This window comes from Rhinopithecus roxellana, chromosome 14, assembly GCF_007565055.1.
Source record: "Rhinopithecus roxellana isolate Shanxi Qingling chromosome 14, ASM756505v1, whole genome shotgun sequence".
Lineage (NCBI taxonomy): Eukaryota > Metazoa > Chordata > Mammalia > Primates > Cercopithecidae > Rhinopithecus > Rhinopithecus roxellana.
In genome coordinates this window covers 66,725,209-66,745,020 of record NC_044562.1, presented here as the reverse complement: position 1 = coordinate 66,745,020, position 19,812 = coordinate 66,725,209, and the positions used below count along the sequence as shown (strand labels likewise).

The 19,812-nt window shown below is 42.5% G+C and overlaps 1 protein-coding gene and 1 pseudogene across 5 annotated transcripts in view; one reads left to right on the top strand and one right to left on the bottom strand.

Moving 5' to 3' along the window:
- The first annotated feature begins 3,167 nt into the window (after positions 1 to 3,167).
- The window catches only part of LOC104655173 (DIS3-like exonuclease 2), a 324,355-nt gene continuing 307,710 nt past the window's right edge, over positions 3,168 to 19,812 (top strand). For all 4 annotated transcript variants that reach the window (XR_004053181.1, XM_030916406.1, XM_030916405.1 and 1 more), the window contains exons 1-3: positions 3,168 to 3,313; positions 3,846 to 4,003; positions 15,330 to 15,383. Coding sequence is in view for 3 of the 4 variants with exons in the window: in XM_030916406.1 (XP_030772266.1) it covers positions 3,283 to 3,313; positions 3,846 to 4,003; positions 15,330 to 15,383 (243 nt within the window). In the remaining variant the exon portion in view is untranslated. The remainder of the gene's footprint in view (positions 3,314 to 3,845; positions 4,004 to 15,329; positions 15,384 to 19,812) is intronic.
- LOC115893207 lies at positions 5,935 to 7,523 on the bottom strand (annotated as a pseudogene). The gene has a single exon (XR_004053182.1). The product of XR_004053182.1 is annotated as a protein GPR108 pseudogene (transcript).

Below are 19,812 nucleotides of genomic sequence, written 5' to 3'. Positions count from 1 at the left end.
CTGGCCTGTTTGTTCGTTTTTCTTTTTTGAGGCAGAGTCTCACTCTGTCGCCCAGGCTGAAGTGCACACTCTCGGCTCACTGCAATCTCTGCCTCCTGGGTTCAAGCAATTCTTGTGCCTCAGCCTCCTGAGTAGCTGGGATTACAGGCGCATGCCACCTTGCCCAACTCATTTTTTGTATTTCTAGTAGACACGGGGTTTCGCCATGTTGCCCAGGCTGGTCTTGAACTCCTGAGCTCAGTCTGCCCGCCTTGGCCTCCCTAAGTGTTAGGACTACAGGTGTCAGCCACCGCACCCAGCCATTGTTTGTTCATTTTCTGCTTGGCATTTTATATACTCAGAATCTTTCCATCTGCTTCTAGTGCTTTGGTACCCAAATGTGGGCTTTGACTTGCCTGCCTAGCTGTCTGGCTTATTCTTGCCAATTTTGTTTTCTGAGTCCTGCATTCTTCCCCCATTCTTTGCTGACTTGTTTTTAATGTAGTTTCCCGGTATGACCCTGCTCTGTTTGGTGTTCTCATTGCTTGTTCATGAAAACAAACTCATCCTTTCATTTATGGAGTGGCTTTTGAGCACCTATTCTATCCTAGGTGCTGTGGGAGCCACCAGAGTTACAATGACAAACCCAACCAAACATTCCTTGTCTCCCTGAGCTAGAGAGACAAGTTAGGTATTAATCACACAGACTGGGATAACTGCTGTGAAGGAAAGATACAGATGCAGCTGACCTAGGAACACTGGAATTGAAATCTGTCACCTCATCTCACTTACCTAGCAGTAGCTCCCCTTCATTTTGAACTTTTGCCTGACTCAGGATTGACATGTAGTGCCCCATTTTCAATTCCGGCTCTTGTTTTTGGGTTGTTGGCAGTTTGCTCCCGACCCCTTGCCCCAACCAAAGCTGCCATCATTTGTGTTCTTAGTCACTAGTGGGAGCATACCCTGATCATGGATCTGTCCTCATTTGGGAGCTCTTTTCTCTTTGTTTTCTTAACGCCTGCCTCTGTTGGTTCTTTTCCTACATCTTCATTAGCTTCTTTGTTATATTTTCTACTTCTTTACATTTCCTAAAAGTTGCCCTAACCCAGATTTTGTCAAGGTAAGAGTGCCCAGAACTTCTATAGGGTTAATAGACCTTGTTAATGACGTCACGGGGAAGGGAATGTTGCTTGTTCACCCTTATCCTGTGCCCTCCTCTGTATCTGCGCACCCTTTCTTGGCAATCTCATCTGTTCTTGAACTCTCTGTGTTACCATCTTTATGCAAATGACTGGCCAGTTTCTCTCTTTTGCTCCCGGTTGTCACGTATTTGGTGGATCGCTCCATGTGGAGGTGTATAATACTCCAAGTAGAATTCATCATCTTCTCTAACTTTACCAACTCCCAGTCTCCTACCTAGAAATCTCACACAGCCACTCCCACCTTGCTCACTTCCAGACCTGCCTGGTTGCTAGGTGGTGCTACTTTGTCCTGTGTAATACCATGGTAAGGGCCTCTTCTTTTCAGTGTCCTGAACTCAAGTTTGGGTCTTTCTTTCCTTTCACCTGTCTTTTCTGATTTTCTCCTAAGATACATCTGCTACTAGTATCTGTCAACTCCAGATGACTCTGAGTCCTGTACCAGGTTTCCTGAAACAATTCTAATATGTTTTTCTCTTCTGCTCATTCATGCTTTGAAAACTCCCTAGTGCTTTTGAAAAACTGGCCTAGTATTTTAGGCCTTCTAACTTGTTTTAATTTCCTTGCCACTGCCTCCCTTCATATAGGCTGGACTCTATCCAAATGGAATTAATTTTGTGAGAACTTGCCTGTATTTTCTGTTTGCGCCTCTATTTTTATTTCCTTTTGCCAACAGTATGCTTTCCTCACACTCTTAGTTCTTTAAAATCTTTCCTAAAGTACTCTCAGGTTTCCTGACTTGGAGATACTCTTTCTTTCCTATCATCTGTACATTTATCCACACTTTAAAGAACACAGTGCTTACCCCTTATGCTTCATTCTGTCTAGTGTAGTGCCTTGAAGAAATATGTGTGAAATTACTGAGTGCATAAATGCATTTCTGTATTAAGCCCTCAGACAGTCTTGACTCCTCCATCTGCCTTTCCTGTTCCCTTGCTGTTTATATAAGGCCATCTCTTTCTCTCCCTTTTTGCAACGGGATTGGCTTTATCTGTGAATCTCTTTATCTTGCCCTAAGTGGCCTGTTATCCTTTGTCTCCATTGCTTTTCTGCTGCTGAGTTAGTATTAATTTCAATTTAAACAGAAATTACATCATTTTGGTGAAGGATGTATGTGGGAAATATAGAGGAAATGGAAGCTAGTGTTCAGAATGACATCTTGATTCGTTTTGTGGGAACTCAGGCTGCCCACAAAAATTTCAAATATAGACTTGACTCCTGGGCTGGTGGCCAGCGGAGACTAGAAAGTAGAAGTTGTGATGACATGTTCAGCATCCAGGTGGAAGGCTAGGGGCCAGCTGCGGGGCCCCACATTCCAGCCTGCTGATCCTGGCAGCTGCTCTTATATTCCTTAGACACAGCTGTTTGAGCTTCTAATCAGACAACTGGTTTGAGGTGATGGCAGGTAAGAGTAGGGGAAGAGATGTCTAATTATAGTATTGCCATGTTTTGAAAGGGTGTGAATCATCTGGGGTTCCCTGCATAGTTTTGGACATCAAGTTGTGATAATGAATTAGGTTTTGCTGGTGGATTCTAAGGAATTAACTTGGTTTCATAGAGGTATATCATTTGTCCAGAGTTGGACTTAGTAAATGCCACATATTGAGCCCCAGTTTAGTACCATTCCATTACAACTTTTAGATTCTGGATCTTTATATCACTTTTCAAAACTATATTTCTTTATATTTTTGTTCATTTCACAAGCTGAATAGAAGTGCAGGATTCCGTATTTTTCACATCATTGCCCCATTTGTGGAGATGTTTAGTTGAAGTGGCCCAAAGAAGCAGTCTGGTGGTACTTGTGAGGGTGAAGGCCTTGAAAAGAAACTTGAGACAGATGGTGTGTTTGACTAACTGCCCTGGAGAATGTTCTGCCAGAACCCAGGAGGGGCACCATGTTGCCTTTGCCATTGAAATACTAAATTTCTGAGAGGACAGAGGAGCCTACAACTTAACTGCTCTCCAATTACCAATCTCTTTTTGGTTTCAGTGAATGACAACAGAGCTGCTTGAGGCGGGAACTCTGAGCTGAGCAGTGGAGGTTTCTTTGGATCTGGAGAGAAGAGTGACCTTGGAGCCAATAACGAGCCATCCTGACTACAGAATGAATCTCCGGCCCCTGGGGACCCCCAGAGGTAGTAAAAGGAAAATGGAGTCTGTCTGAATAACTGGAGAACTGAAATAAAAGTGGAATGGGTGTGAAGTGGAGGGTGTCTTTTAGGACTAGGGACTACTATAATTCTTTTAGTGACCTGTTAAGTATTCTCCTGTGTGATTTTTTCTAGAATTAGATGTGGTTTCTTGCTATCTTAATTTATTGTTGTATTAAGTACAACTGTTTAATTTCCTCTAGTAAAGTGGCAATCTTTTAGTAATTTCTATTTTCAAAAAGTTTGTGTATATAAATAGCAAAGAACACTGAACTCATTATTCATATTATGTTCCATCCATGTTGTGCTGATTTAAAACTCACGTCTCATCTGTGTATATTTTATTCATGTTTTCTTAGCCACTCTTTCCTTTTTGTTATTGTTCAAAATCACCATCAGGGAGTTTCAGTCTTTTGTTGGTCTCTTTAAATAATAATGGTAAAAAGGTATGATATCTCCAGTTTTAAAAATACACAGATGTTTGAGGAAAGAGTTGATTGCTGCCTCATGTTTCTAGGTGTGTCCACTGTGGCTGGCCCACATGACATTGGTGCTTCGCCAGGTGACAAAAAGTCAAAGAACAAGTCCACACGAGGGAAGAAAAAGAGCATATTTGAAACTTACATGTTCAAGGAGGATGTTTCGGAAGGCTTGAAGAGAGGAACACTCATCCAGGTGCTTAAAATCTACTGGAAGGCTATTGCCTCAATATGTGGAATCCAAAACAATCTATTAAACTATTTCCTGTTCTGTGCTATGTGCTTTCAGAGAGGTGATGATGTATCAGGTGCAGGGCTGTTATGATGGCATAACAGAGATGATGAGGTAACAGGTTCTTCTTAGAACTATAGTACATTTAGAGGTAATAAGCACCATAAGACAGGAACAGGCAAAGTGCTCTGAGATTTGAGAGGAGGGAGCCACTATTTCCCATTAGGCTTGCCTAGAGATGCTTTATTGGAAGTGACATATTTGAGCCAGGCCATGAATTGGTGCAATTTGAGTAAGTGAAGATAAAAGAGAGCTTTACAAATGGAGGCACCAGTGTGACCTACTACAATAGAAGTGAGAAATTGGGTTTGGATATATGAAACATTGAATATCAGTTTTTCTGGAGCATGTGGATGCTGAATGATGGAGAAAAATGGATGAGGTTGGAAAGGAAGCAGTAAACAACATATTTGTTGAGTGCTTTATAGTTTACAAACTGTGTTTACAAGCTAGTTCAGTGGTTTGGCTGAACAGATGTTTATTGAGCATCCATTGTGAGCCAGGAACAGTTATGGTTAGGAGTGTGCAGCATGGGTCCCTTGGAGATGGAGGTAGACAAGATTGCCTTGCTGTGCTTCAGCTTGCAGCCCAGTGGTGGGAGGCAGTCATGTGAACAGATGATTTGGGGATAAAGTGGCAAGTGCTCAGATAAAAGGGTGACCAGAATATATGGCAAAATATTGGGGGGAAAGTGGGAAACTCTGTAGGCTGAGGTTCTGGAGAGGCTTCCTGTAGTTGGTGACCCTTGTGGTAGGTATTGAGGGATGACCAGTTTGGGCCTATCAGGTGAGTGATATGTGTGTGGAAGGTATGGAGAGGCAGTGGCGCTAACAAAAACGTGAACTTGTGAAACAACATGGAGTATGGCAGCTTAGGTCTCCTTGGGCATAATCCATCAGGCAGTTAGTAGGCTGGGGAGGGAGGCAGGGCCACATATTCTGTGAATTAAGTCTATTTCATAATGCTTTCATTAGTATAGAAATATTGCCATGTGCTACCTGGCTCACTTGAAAATGCTGTGTTCCACTTTCTCTTATTCTGAGAGCCCAGCTTCTGTATTTGTGTTTTTGGCTGAAGATCTAACCAATTTATGGATACTATCATCTTCTCTTCCTTTTTGTCATTCATTTTCTCTCTCTCTCTCTTTCTTTCTCTCTTCTCTCTTCCTTTCTCCCCTCCCTCCCTCCCTCCCTCCCTTCCTTCCTTCCTTTACCTTTCTTTCTTTACCTTTCTCTATTTATCTGTGGTCAAGTGCACACATGATCGATGGAAAAAAGAAAGAAAATTGTCTTTTAACAAATGAGTTGGTTTATCTGATTCTTGGAGTACTCTTGGTGGTTATTTATTTATTTATTTATTTAGAAGGTCTCACTCTGTTGCCCAGGCTGGAGTGCAGTGGTGCAATCTGGGCTCACTGCAGCCTCTGTGTCCTGGGTTCAAGTGAGTCTCGTGTCTCAGCCTCCCAAGTAGCTAGGATTACAGAAAGTAAAAAATTAGTCATGCCATCATACCTGGCTAATTTTTTTGTGTGTGTATGTGTATGTGTGTATATATATATATATATATATACACACATTTTTAGCCAAGCAGATTGGTCATTATTGTACATATAGCTGGAAGAAGGGGTGGTCCTGGAGTGAGGACAGGGCTGCCCATTACTTGGGGGGAGGAAGGGGCTCTTCTTCCAAATGGGCTTGTCCGGGAACCGGGGTCCTGGGGAGCTGGGCACCTGGTCCACATGGACCCCCTCCACCTCCCCACATACGCTGTGGAAGAAGGGCAGGAGTGAGAAGTGCTGGGGGAGAAGGATCCTTTGGTCTGAGATGTGGAGGTGATCATAACAGCTCCCGCCCGGTGGCTGTTTTGTTGACTTTGGAGAGGAGAGAGTCGGTCATTACTTGCTCCATCTGAACATCCTCCTCGTCCTCCTGGGGCAGCTGCAGGTATGGGTTGTCCCCTGTGGGCTGCAACTTGTAACCCATGAGCACGAAGAAGGCCAGGGTGGAGCCCTCCACCAAGAGCTGGTACAGCCACTGCCACTGAAAGGGGACAGCCACCTGCCACAGGATGGCGATGATGCGGGTGAAGTAGATGTAGCAGATGACCATGACATAGTAATGCTGGAACAGCTTCAGCTTGGCCATGTTCACCGCCACCTTCCTGTCTGTGCCAGACATGTCCTGGAGATACCAGATGGACCAGACTGCGGGAAACAGGATGGCGCCGCAGCAGATGAGATCCATCAGGAACAAAATCTCCTTCCACAGCACAGTCACTGGCGCCCTCCTCGCGGGACTCGATGCTGATGTAGGCCACGTTGGCCAGGGCCTGCATGGGGATCACGATCCCAAAGACCTTCTTCTCCGACAGGACGTACTTGATGAAGGCCCAACCTGAGCCGATCAGGGCGATGGTGATGAAGAGAAGGGCACCCTTCAGCAGGTGTGTGATGTAGTACATGACGGCAAGGCCTTCGATGGAGTGGCTCTGACTGTTGATGAAGTAGTAGTTGATACTATGAAAGAGGAGAGAGATGCTCTTGGTGAAGGCCAAGGCCGCCATGAGCCAGTGGATCTTGAAGACGCTGTACATGTTCCTGCGGAGGATGGACACCCAGAAGATGCCGGCGGCCAGGAAGCAGGCGGACATGACTATGTAGAGCTTGAAAGAAGGCATCTCCGCCGCCGACAGGAAGCCATCGGGGTTCTTCTCCTGGATCATCACCGTCATGTCAAATGGATGCTCCTTTCCTGGCACTGAATTGTTGCAGTTGTGGAAGTTCAGGCTGTACTGGCCTTCTTCCGCCTGAGAGCCGATCACCCGTGGAAACTGAAGTTGTAGGAGTTGTTGAGGTGGCTCGGGCCCAACACCAGCTCCTGTCCTTCCCGCTAGGACCCTGAGGCACTGCAGGTGTTGACTTGGGCTTGCTGGCTGCAGAGGTCCCTCTGCCATCCACCTTGCGGGGGACTGTGGCCTGTTGCTTTGGGAGCCCTGGTTCGGAGGGTGCTTTGGGGAGGAGCCCGGGAAAGATAAACAACTTCCGCTCTCCATACTTCCAAGGATCTTCAGATCCTTGGTGTTGATGAGGAACCGGACCAGGAAGCTGCTACTGTTTTTCTGGAGAGGGTAGTCCTGGAAATCCCGGGTTGAATAGGAGTGAACTCTGCCAGATCGAACCCGGCTGAGACTGAACCCCACCAGCAGGGACTTCTCTTCTGCTTCCTGGAGGCCCAGCCGCAGGAGGCTCAACCCCACCTCCAGGGAGCCGTTGGTGTAGAAACTGAAGCTGTTCAGCTGGATGTCTGCTGCTTCTCCCCCACGGAGGGCCTGGCCTTCACCTTCCGAAAGAACTTTTAGATTCCAGTTGAGCTCCCAGCAACATTTCAATGGAACCCCCCAAATCCCATTAAGTGCCCCGAGGACCCCACTCTATAGCTCCCCCAGGACCCCGCTGTGCGGCTCCAGGGTCTTTGGTGCCCCAAAAGTGATTCCAAGAATTAAAAGGACTAAGACCCAACTGGGGGGAAGGGGGTGTCCCCCAATTTTTGTATTTTTAGTAGAGATGGCGTTTCACCATGTTGGCCAGGCTGACCTGATCTCAAGTGATCCTCCTGCCTTAACCTCCCAAAGTGCTGAGATTACAGTCATGAGCCACCACTCCCAGCCCTATTGGTGTTTCTTTTTTTAAAGCTGTCCCTGGATTTATTTGACATGGCCTCTCTTAGGAGAGATGAAGCTGCATTTGCATGTTAGTCCATTCATTAATCCATTCATTTGCTCTTCATCGTTCAGCCCATATCCCGAACACCATTTTATCTGTAAGCTTCTTGGCCCTCCTCCTGTTTCACGTAGGAGGACCCATTGTGCCTTTCCATTCTCATCCTCTTGCACTCTCCTCCAGGAACACTCTCCTCCATTCACCCTGAGCTTCCAGTCTTTTCCTTTAAAAACTGTGCTCCTTGATGTCTCTGTGACTTTGTGCATGCTGTTCCTGGTGCTCGGAATGCTTTCTCCCTGCTGTCTTGATGTAATGGTGCTTACCTTTTAAGTCCCTGCCTAAATGTTACCCACTTTGAGAAGCCTCATTTTAATTCTCCAAGTAGAGTTGGCTGTTAGTGCTTTCCTGTAGTTGACTTTTTTGTTTTCCCTTTATTCTAAACTTACCACCATTTCTTGGCTTTTATGTTTCCCCCAAATAGACTGTTCATGTCCTTGATGGCAGGGTCATGTCTTATTCCAGAAGTTAGCTCAGTGCCTGGCATTTGACTGATGCTTAATACATTTATACTGAATAAATATTTACTTATTGACTGAATAAAGGATCCAGATACTGTCTTTTGAAGAAGAGTTGGGGGAACGTCAGTAGTTAGAACTTGAAAGAAAACTAGCCTAGAATTTTGGCTATAGATTTATACCTATCTAGAGACAGCGTTCTGCAATGGTATTAGCTTCAGCTCCCTTTTAGTTTTCGCTTTTGAAACCACTCGTTGCTGATACTTTGCAAATAAAATATCGTTGCTGATATTTTACAAATAAAACAAAAACAAAAATCTGATCAGTATAACAACTCTAATTCCCAGTAGTTTGTAAGTGATTCCTTCTGGCCTGTGACATCATGGGACTCTGCAGCCAGGGCCTCCCCCCCCACATATGAGAACAGTTGTTCTTTGCAGATGGGGAAAGGAATGGGTTCCAGATATGAGGTCACCGTGTGAAATATACAACACTGTAAATAAGATTTTCATAGGCAAAGAAACAGAGTCCATCTGCTGCTTGATATAAACTTTATGTGTGCAGGCCTTGCTGGGTAAGGTAAAAGGCCAGACAAGAAAGGATGTTTTAATGCTGATGGAGAAAATTAAGTGTATTAGAGATACTTGGAAACTTTTGTTAACTTTTGTATTCAAATTCATCTCTTTTGACCTTTTTTTTCCTCCCCATCCAGAGAAGAAACTTTTATCGAGAGATAGTAGGGGGATTTAAAAAAATAGGAGTAGAGTATTTTTATTTTGTTTTCAATACTTTAACCAATACTTTGACATTTCATTCGTATTTTTTCCTATGTGAGAAGAGGAGACCACAGTCTCCTCTTTCCAGTGTTTGAAGCGACCACATGATCATGTACGTGTAGTTTTGAAGTTTAAAAAAAATAAATTCTCACATCAAAAAATGTATTTCATTTCTCTCTTCATAGGTGGAGTACTGAGAGGTCATTATAGGAGATGTTGGGAGAGATTAGGGGATAGACAAGGCTGGAAGGGGCTCCAGTTTAGGGTGATGATCAAGGTGACATGGGTATGAAGATGGTAGAATTGGCTGTTTCAGATCCCAAAAGATGCTTTGGCTAAAGGAAGTTCAGGCTAAGCCCCTAGAGCTGCCTTAGTTATGATGTCGGAGTTCCTTTTAGAATAGAATATTGGTGTGAAGTTGTTATTGGCTCTCTAAAAAAATCCTAGTCCAGGAAGATAGAGGACAGGATGAACTAGTTTCTAGGACAAACAAACAAACATTTGTTTGTTTGTTAGTTTGGTTGTTAGTTTCTTGTTTTTTTTTTTGTTTTTGTTTTTTTTTTTTTTTGGAGACGGAGTCTCGCTCTGTCACCCAGGCTGGAGTGCTGTGGCCGGATCTCAGGTCACTGCAAGCTCCGCCTCCCGGGTTCTCGCCATTCTCCTGTCTCAGCCTCCCGAGTAGCTGGGACTACAGGCGCTGCCACGTCGCCCGGCTAGTTTTTTGTAGTTTTTAGTAGAGACGGGGTTTCACCGTGTTAGCCAGGATGGTCTCGATCTCCTGACCTCGTGATCCGCCCGTCTCGGCCTCCCAAAGTGCTGGGATTACAGGCTTGAGCCACCACGCCCGGCCGGTTGTTAGTTTCTTAAGAAACAAACAACCATTTGTTAAGAGTGAAATCAGGCAGGGTGTGGTGGCTCACGCCTGTAATCCCAGCACTTTGGAAGGCTGAGGTGGGAAGATTGCTTGAGGCCAAAAGTTTAAGACCAGCCTGGGCAACATAGTGACCCTTCATCTGTACAAAGTAAAAATCAGCCAGGCATGGTGATGTGCACCTGTATTCCTAGCTACTGGGGAGGCTGAGGCAGGAGGATCACTTGAGCCCTGGAGTTGGAGGCTGTGGTAAGTCATGATCATGCCATTGTGCTCCAGCCGGGGCAACAGAGTGAGACTCTCTCTCTCTCTCTCTCTCTCTCTCTCTCTCTCTCTCCCCCTCTCTCTTTTTTTAAAAGAGTAAAGTCAGCTGGAGAATACTTGGGGATGAATTAAAGATGAGGGGAATAGATGTGATGTTATAGCGGAATGCCCAGTCACTTAGAAGGGAGAGATGATATTCATAACATTAATACTGGGGATGATGAAAGAACTTCAGCTCTGCAGGCATTAATTATTTAGTGCAACAAATGTTTCTTGACTTCTTACTCAGTGCCAAGCATATACCAGTGAGCAAGTTAGGCAAGTCACTGGGGAGGTAAGGAAAAACAACTAAAGAAAAAGAGAAGAAATTATAGACTGATCATTGCTAATAAGGAAATGGGAAAGGTGAGAGAGAATAATTATAGAGAGAACCTCTTTAGTAGAGTTGTTAGGGAAAGCCTCTGTGAGATGATCTGTGGGTTGTTTGAGATGAGAATGAAACAGCCAATTGAAGAATTAGGAGAAGAACGTAGGTGGAGAGCTCAGCTAGTAGAACAGCAGCAAGCAGAGGAAGGCTTGGTGGTTCTGAGAAATGAGAAGGAAGCCTGTTGGAACATTGTGAGCAAAGGGAGTTATATGATGGGACAAGTGGAGAGTTAGGCATCAGCCAAGTCATGTAGGGTCTCTAGGCTGTGCTGGAGAATTGGATTTTGTTTAAAGAGCAGCAGGAAGTCACTGAAGGCTGTTAAGCAGGAGAAGAAAATAATCTCTTTATGCTTTGAACATATCTCTCTGGGAATTGTGAGATGAATAGACTAGAGCGGAAGCTGAGAGGCCACTCAGGACGCTATCAAAGTAAACCAGGTCAGAAAACATGGAGATGGGAACAAGAAGGTGGCAGTGAAGATGGAGAGGAATGGATGGATGGATGTGGGGCTAGAACTGATATGACATGCTGGTGGGTGAGATATGGAAGGTGAGGCAGAGGGAGGCATCCCTGATGCTTGCTGAGTTTTCGAATTGAGCAGCTGGCTGGATGGTGTTGCCGTTAACCAAGACGGAGAAAAGCAAGGGTTGGAATGAGTTTTTGGGTAAGAGGGACAGCTGGCATATATGAGTGAAGAGGCCCTGGTGGTGAGTGTGGCAAACAGAGAGAGAGGCTGTTCACAGTAGTGGAGAGCATGGACTCTGGAGCCAGACTGTCTGACCTTGAATGTGATGTGAAAGCGGGCAATTTTTTTAACCTCTCAGTGCCTCAGTTTCCTCCTCTGTAAAAACAAGGATAATAGTATCTACCTCATAGGGTTGTTGTGAGGGTTAAATTAGCTGATGGATATAAAGCTCTTCAAAGAGTGTGTGGCACGTCATATACCTGCATTAGTGGCATTTGAGTTTTGTTTTTATTACTATAAGAGGAGTGTCTGTTATTCAGGTTAGGTGGTTGCTGTCATTTGGAGACAATGATATGCTGTCCAAAGCTGTTAGATCTTACGATTTTTCAAGAATATCTGGAACTATGTATTTTATATGTGTGAAATTCCTCAGTTTTAAGGACTCTCAAACAAGCCAGATACAGTATGTTTGTGATTGCCAGTTAGACTGATTTAGCCCAGTTGTGTGGTGTTTTTCTGTGGTACTGTTCAGCTCCTTGGGTACAGGAAGGGAGAAAGCAGATAGCTGGGGTTAGTTGAGAGTAGAGAATCAAGGGTAAAATCTTCAAGGTCTTTTGCTGGTTGAGTATCAGAGTAAGAAGTTTGTTTAGGATTTGCAAGGTTAAGTGATAATGACAGGCCATGGCAATTAGGTTGCTAGAGAAGGGAGTAAACAGTGGGAGGACAATGAATGGTGACACATGTGGTCACAGCTTTGGGTTGGAGATCTTAGTGAAAATGAAGAGTTGTTGAAATGGGGTTTTTACCATAAGTAGACAGAAGACTGCCATTGGAAAGTGCGATATTTGAATTTTTTTTTTTTGAAGTGGTGTCATTAGTAGTGCTTACAGGATCCAGGCTGCGAACATGGGAGAGAGTAGATGGGGTAGGAGAGCAAATGGTAGTTAGAGTGACAGGCTGGGGTTGCTTGGTCTTCAACATGGTTGTGAAGTCCCAGAAATATATATGGGAGTAAGGATAGAGATGAAGGCAGTGAGCTGCTAGTGAAAATGTTAGTGAATTGGAGCTTTGACCCACCTGTAAGTTTGAGAATGACAACACCAAGGAGGTGCTAATGATATGAACTTCAAAGGATCTGGGATTTTTAAAAGAGATTGGAGGAAAAAATACTTTTAAAGCCATGATGGGGAAGCAAAGAGCCCTTCCTCACCTGGTCTCTGAGATACATGGGTTATGAGAGATAAAATAGACACCCTTTGAGAGCACTCAGGGAAGCAATAACATCAGGGAACAGCCAGGTTTCGATTAAGGGGAAGAATCAGGAGCATCCAGAGAAGAGATGGAGGCTATGGGATTCTCACTGATCAAGTTCCAGGCCTAGGGAAGTGCTTTAGGAAGAAGATGGGACATGGGCAATTGGGTCAGATTAGGGGATGGCTATAGAAATGAAAGCTGGCTGGGCACGGTGGCTGTAATCCCAGCACTTTGGGAGGCCAAGGTGGGCGGATCATGAGGTCAGGAGATCGAGACCATCCTGACTAACATGGTGAAACCCCGTCTCTACTAAAAATACAAAAAATTAGCCGGGCATGGTGGCGGGCGCCTGTAGTCCCAGCTACTCTGGAGGCTGAGGCAGGAGAATGGTGTGAACCCGGGAGGCGGAGCTTGCAGTGAGCTGAGATCCAGCCACTGCACTCCAGCCTGGGAGACAGCAAGACTCCGTCTCAAAAAAAAAAGAAATGAAAGCCTTGGACTTTTGTAGGTGAGTAAGACAAGACATCTGTGGGAAGTATCCTTTAGTTAAAAGACCATTTGTTTTTGACAGATTTTACTGTCAGCTGCTTCTCTCAGGCTATAGGAACAACTCTGGTCTGCTGCAGAGCTCTGGGGAGTTTCTGCTTTCTTAGTGTGATCTGCATTCTCTCAAGGGCTGTGTTTCTGAGGTCCAGTTCTTCAGAGTTATGCTTCAGTCAAATTTATAAATGCTATTGTGGAACAAGGTTTCTCTTCTTCCTTGTGTCCTTTTGTATATATTGGGAAGTTTGGGATAGAGAATCAAGGGTAAAATCTTCAAGGTCTTTTTAATACCTTTTCTTTTAAATAGAGCCTGGATGCAACCTTGAGCAACCTGTGTCTTTTCCCTGGGCCCAGCCTAAGCTGTCTGAGTGCCCTGCAATTAAAGACATTTTCAAAGCTAGAGGCATTCTCATCTCCGTGCTTCTTCATTTGCTAACCATTCACTGAGCTACAAGGGATGATAGAAGAATAGGAATTGAAAAAAAATCTTAGGCCAGAGAAAAGCATCTGGAATCAGAAAATGAAATTGTTAAACATTTAATTTCAATGAACTGACTTTCGTTTGTTTGGAGTCTCTTCCCCTCACGAGACTGTCAGCTCTGTGACGGTAGAGACTGTCTGTTGTTAGTCTCCCTTTTACCCCATCACTTGACATGGTGCCTGCCATGCTATTCGTTAGGAAATATTTGTTGAGTGAGTGGATGAATATTTAGGATAAATGTAAGTTTTTTCCCTCCTTCCCTCAACAAGAAACAGCTGTCTAGAAGTGGATTTACTGTGACACTCTTAACAAGGGACTGGCCTTGGGGAGCTTTGCCAACCTTATCTCCTGGTTCCTCCCTCTTCTGTGCTAGGCAGAGTTATTGCACAATGGAGAAGAGTTAGTGAGTGCCCTCTTAACCACTTTTGCTAACACAGTGTCCTCTACTATACTTCTCATCTGATTTATTTGCAAATTTTGCTCTTCTGTAAAGGACTAGGTCAGACACCATCTCTGAAGCCTCTTCTGGTACCCTCGCTATGAAAGTAAGCTGTACCTCTGGTTTATGTTTTCATTTAAAGTAGGGACTGAGCTTAATCATTATCTTCCCCATCAGTGTGTCTCAGGGTCTTGAATATAGTCAGTACTCAATAATTAATTGTTGAATTAAGGACTGAATGATCATTTGTAGTAGTCTATTTGAGTGTTCATGATATTGTAAACTGTGGCATGGACATTTGTAATTTAAACATGGTATACAGCACAGAAGGAAATTATTTTCTGCTTTATTTTATGCCCTTGCCTGTTTTGTTAATTATGTATCTTTGAGTCTTTAAACGTTTTAGGGGGAAATGTTATTTAAAACACTTTCTCGAGATATCCTTTGAGTTTGGCTGTTAGAAAAATAACTGCTTCCATCCATGTGTTCCAGTGACCTGAGACTACAGCTGGAACCTGGGGAGCGTTACAGCTTCCTGCAAGAGCCTGAAATACTGAACTGCTATTGAAGAGGCCCCCACCTGCACCCCTGTGTGTAAATAGAAGCAGACCCTGATTTGGTGCTGAAATAACATGAAGTTGAAGGCAGACTGGGTGGCCTGGCTGTTGGAGCCAGGATTCCAGTTTGCATTAAGAGCTGGTTATGACCATTTTGAATTATTGACTCATTCAGCTCTGCAGAGGGGTCAGAGTAAAAAATAATGCATCCAGTTTCTTAAGGCTCAGTATCAAGGTTGGAAATCAACCTGTATCACTTTGAAAATTGTCACAGAAACAAGCAATTGTGGAAAGGTCTTGGAACTGGGAGAAAAAAAAAAAAGGCCTTTATATAGTGAGGCACAATCCCCAGGTAATCTGATTTGTAAAGTCAAGGTTTAAATTTGAAGACTAGCATATAGGGGCACCTAAAAGTCTAATAGTTGCCACTTTCCCACTCTATGCCAGGCTCTCTTATTCCTTACCTTTGCTTGTTCACACCAAGGTGCCAGTCTAAGCTTTCTGTTTTTGATGGAACCCTCTATTTCAGATATCAACATAAATTGTGTTTCCTGCATTTAATGAACAGTTCTTATACATCTAACTTGTTTTCTCAATTGAACTGTTTAATTTTAAAACTTTTTATTGGAGAATAACATACATATGGAAAAATCATAAATATATAGCTAGATTTTCACAAGCTTTATTTTTTGTTTTAAAGGGTGTATTGAGAATTAATCCAAAGAAGTTTCATGAAGCCTTCATTCCTTCCCCGGTAAGTTCAATAAATTTATAATAAACTTAATGTCACATTTAATTTTTTAGATGTGCTCTGAAACTGAAATCATGTATTCTAACTAAAAAGCAGAGTAGTGAAGCAGAATTGAGGATGGGCAAAGATTTGTTTCAAATTTAAATAAACAACATTTTCTTTTGGTTAACAACCCCTTCTGCCAGTCTTAAAATCGCATGCCAAATGAAAGGGATGGCATTTGTTACAAGGCTGCAAAGAGCAGCTGGACCCAGGCAGACTACCCACCAGTTCGTGTAATTGAATGCCCTTGGTTTATGGCTTAAAAGGATTTATGATTTTTTCCACTGATTTAAGTTAATCTTTCCTAAACAAATATGCTATCTACTTTGGATCTTTTGCATGAGCTAATCTGAACATTTGTCCAAAAATAATGTGTAATGCTTTTTTTTGCGGGGGGTCAGAGTTTCTCACTTCACTTTCGTGCAGGTGATAGAGCTTCATATAAGGCTCTTTACCGTTGGGTCCTTCAGATCCTTTCTTACATTTATGACTCATTTTAAGAGGCTCTTTCCACTTAAATGAAGTTCACACTAACATATAGTTAGCAGCAGTTCTATAGAGAAGGTTTGATTGAGCAAAGCTAGGAGAGCAATATTCTTAAATTCCTGACCTAACTTTTCCAGGATACCATAAATAAAATAGCTATAGAATCGTAGATTTTTCACAGTGAAAGAGACCAAACTTATGCTTATAGATGACAAAATGGAATACATATATTTTAATTAACATATTATTTTAAATGACAGTAAGTTTAGTGAGAATATAGTTTTAGTCATGTACTTTATAAATGTTGTTATTACAGATTGAGCACCCCTTATTTGAAACACTTGGGACCAGAAGTATTTTGGATTTAGAATTTTTTTTTTTAATTTTGGAATATTTACATTACATACTTACACTGAAATCCAAAATGCTCCAGTGAGCATTTTCTTTGAGTGTCAGGTCAGTGCCCAAAAGTTTTATATTTTGGAACATTTCAGATTTTATATGCTCAAGTGATATTATTGTTATTGTTACAATAACCTTATCACCTACTGTCAAGCTCAGTTTAGTCCTTTTCCCCTGCCTTTGAAATCCAGGGACTCACATTGGATCCAAGTTCAAGTCTTACCCATTGAATCAGATAAAAGGTATCACTGGCATTCATTACTCTTTCTCAGTCATATTCTGTTCCCATGAGAGAAGATGGCATATGTCCTGACCCTGGGACTTGAGTTGTAAAATTGGGTTGTAGAATTGAGGGTCAGCTTTGAGGTGGTAACTTGGCTGCAAGAGCAGTTCTCGCATATACTGGAAGTGCAGTTTACATATGTATTAGTTTCCAGAGTTTGCTCATAAGGTTAAATTTACATCCAGGAATCATAAAAACTACCCATGAAAATCTCTTAGGAAGGTGCTATGTTGGAGGTGGATAAACCATCTCTCAGTATGCCCTGCATAACTAATGTTTTTTCCCATAAAGAAAGCGTAACTGTTTCTTCAAGAATATACCAGTTGAAGGAACTTGATTGTATTAGGAGCCCTCATGTATGAAAGACACAGATTTTTAAGCATGAAAATATCACTCGATGTAGTTAGTTCATCTTAAGAGGCAGCTGGGAACTGGGTAGACTCAGACCTCTTGTCTCTTGTGCATACTTAAGTTTGCTCTTATTGATGGCAATGATAAGGGGAACTACAGCATTCTGAAAATTTTGCTGCTCCCTCTCTTGCCTAAATACACGGTATAGGATTTCCCTAAGTTAAATCCCTATTGGGCTGGCTCCTAGCAAGTGTGGGACCTAGGACAGAAGTAGAAAAGAAGGCACACATACCTTAAATCAAATATTGATGAGTTAGACCTCACATCCACCATTAAGTAAAATATATTATTCTATATATTCCTTGCCAAATACACCTTCATATACCTGAGTTCAAATGTAGAATTCTCAGATTTCTTGCAGCTCCATGCTGAAGCATGGCTCCACCTCTAGCTTGCCCCTATTCCCTTCTCAGTGCTAGCTGCCTGTCCCCTTGTGACTCCCTTGCATTCAGTGAGGGCCTTTTCATGCACAAACGTGGGCATCCTGTCCCACATATCTAAGCTATGTCCATACCATTAGAAATACCTGTCCTTTAGCCAGCTGCCATGTTGAGGGGGTGCCTCTGGTGATGGGGGAGTGCCTGTATATGTCCTGGAGGTAGGCTTGGGGCTGCTTATTTTAGGGAAGCACATCCATTTGGCCCTGTGAACTCCTTGTCTGATGGGGAGGGGTGTGGCTGGAGCAGGGCCAGAGCAGAGTTGCTATGGTTCCTGCAAGCTAAATTCATGTAATTTACATCTGCAAGTGATGTATCTCCATGGTTTAACCTGGCTTGTTAAAGAAAGCTAAGAAGCAAAAGCAAAAGGTGCTGATGTTTTAAAAGCTCATAGTTGCTTTCCTACTTAAAATAGTATTCTTGCTATGTCATATTTAGAAATTTTTAGACAGTTGAGATATTAGGATTGGCTTATTTCTATGCTTCTTTTATTCGGCTCCTGCTTGACTAGTAATAGTGTCTCAGAGAGAAAAAAACAATTCACCTCTAGGTAATTAAGAATCGATCATAAGAGCTGCCAATCAAGGCCCATTGCAAGTGATTGTAGACACTCTGGTTTTGGGCACGGGAACAGTCCTATAGTCTTGCTTTGTGGGTTTCAGTTTTCAAAAGCATTATAGAAAGCAATTGAAGAGGGCAATAATAGAGGCAACAGATTACTCATATATAAAGCCTGTAGCCAACTGTGGTCTAGATTTCTGAGTATACATAGCTCATATCCATGTCAAATGTGAATTTGTATTAACTGGAAACTTGACTTAGGTTCATTATAACTTCTACTGATAGAAAGTTGATTTTCATTTTATGACAAATATAAAATATATGGGATGAAAAATGCCCACAGATAGACTGGGAAGTAGAATGTCAGAACCAGGGCCTAACTGTTACTGGCTTAAGCTGGGAGCATAAAGGCAGGAATGAATATGACAGAAGATGAGGCTTTTGCTCTGACAGTAGGACATACAGTGGCTTCCTCATTTGTAAAATGAGGGAATGGACTAAATGTCGAATGTTCCTCACATTCTAAAGTTTTTAGAGAGACAAAAATAGAGATTTGATTAAATTATTTAGGTTTGCTCTTACTGACTCTAAAAGTGGTTGTGAATTTACACAATATCATTTGCTATACTAAAATATCTCCCTGGGTCAACAGTGAATTAATCATCAGGTATAAAATAATACTTTGTTCTGGGGGAACTTGACTTAGGTTCATTATAATTTCTACTGACAGAAAGTTGATTTTCAATTCATGACACATCTAAACTATACGAGATGAGTAACTTATGTGTACTTGCTAGTTTTGTGAGGTTCTCAATAAAAATGAAATACAGAATGTGAGTAAAGTCATGTGACTTTCAAGCAAACCAAGATAAAATGATATTATTGACATGCCTTTTATCCTATTTGGGGATAGGATAAAGAGGAGAAAATTGATCAGATGGAAAAACCTGTCATTTTTAAAAAGCACAGTTTCTATTCTGAATTATGTAAATCTAAGAAGCTCTCTAACTTTTTAATGCATCTTGTCATAGGAGGCACCCTTTGTACAGCGATGGAATTTATTTTTGGTCCAAAGGGAACTGTTTCATCAATGAAGGATGCTGTGACCATTGTGGCATACTTGTGTTGTCTTCCTTCCTACAGTCCCCTAAGTCTTTAGTCTGACTACCCATGCCCTCCTCCCAGTTCCTTTATTTTTCCTCCAGGGATGTTCAGTATCTATTTTTCTTTCTTTTTTTTTTCTATTACCTATTATTCTTTCTGATGGGTAGAACAAGACTTCTGGCGTTCAAAGAGCTGAAATATTTGGCCTTAAAAAGTGGTTAAAAGAGATGACTCGAACTTTTAATATTGAGCAGCTCCCAAGTTGAGTATCTTTAAAGTAAGAGATTCAGTGACAGTCGATCAGTCTTCTGAATGAATCAAGGAAGAGCTGAGTAGTGATGCATTAGCTATAGATTTTTGTGTTGTCTGAGGTTCAACTCAGCCCTGCTTTCCTTAGTTTCCTGGGATTGTAAGGTGATGGTACTATCATCCCATCAATCTGAAATCTCTGTGCTGCCAAAGGGTGGTTGTAGCTGCTTATAATAGAGGCATTTCATTGCATATGTTTGACACATGAGTATGGGTTAGGGTGACCTCCAAACAGCCCACTTTTCATTCCAAGGAGGTCTGAGAGATCCTATTGCTTTTTGAATTGCAAAAGGCAGCAATAGATGGTGATGTGCCATATTTCAGTTGTTCACTCTGTTTACTGGCTGTCTCTTCCAGATCTCTCTGAGAAGCTTGTCAAGAGGTCAACTACAGTCAT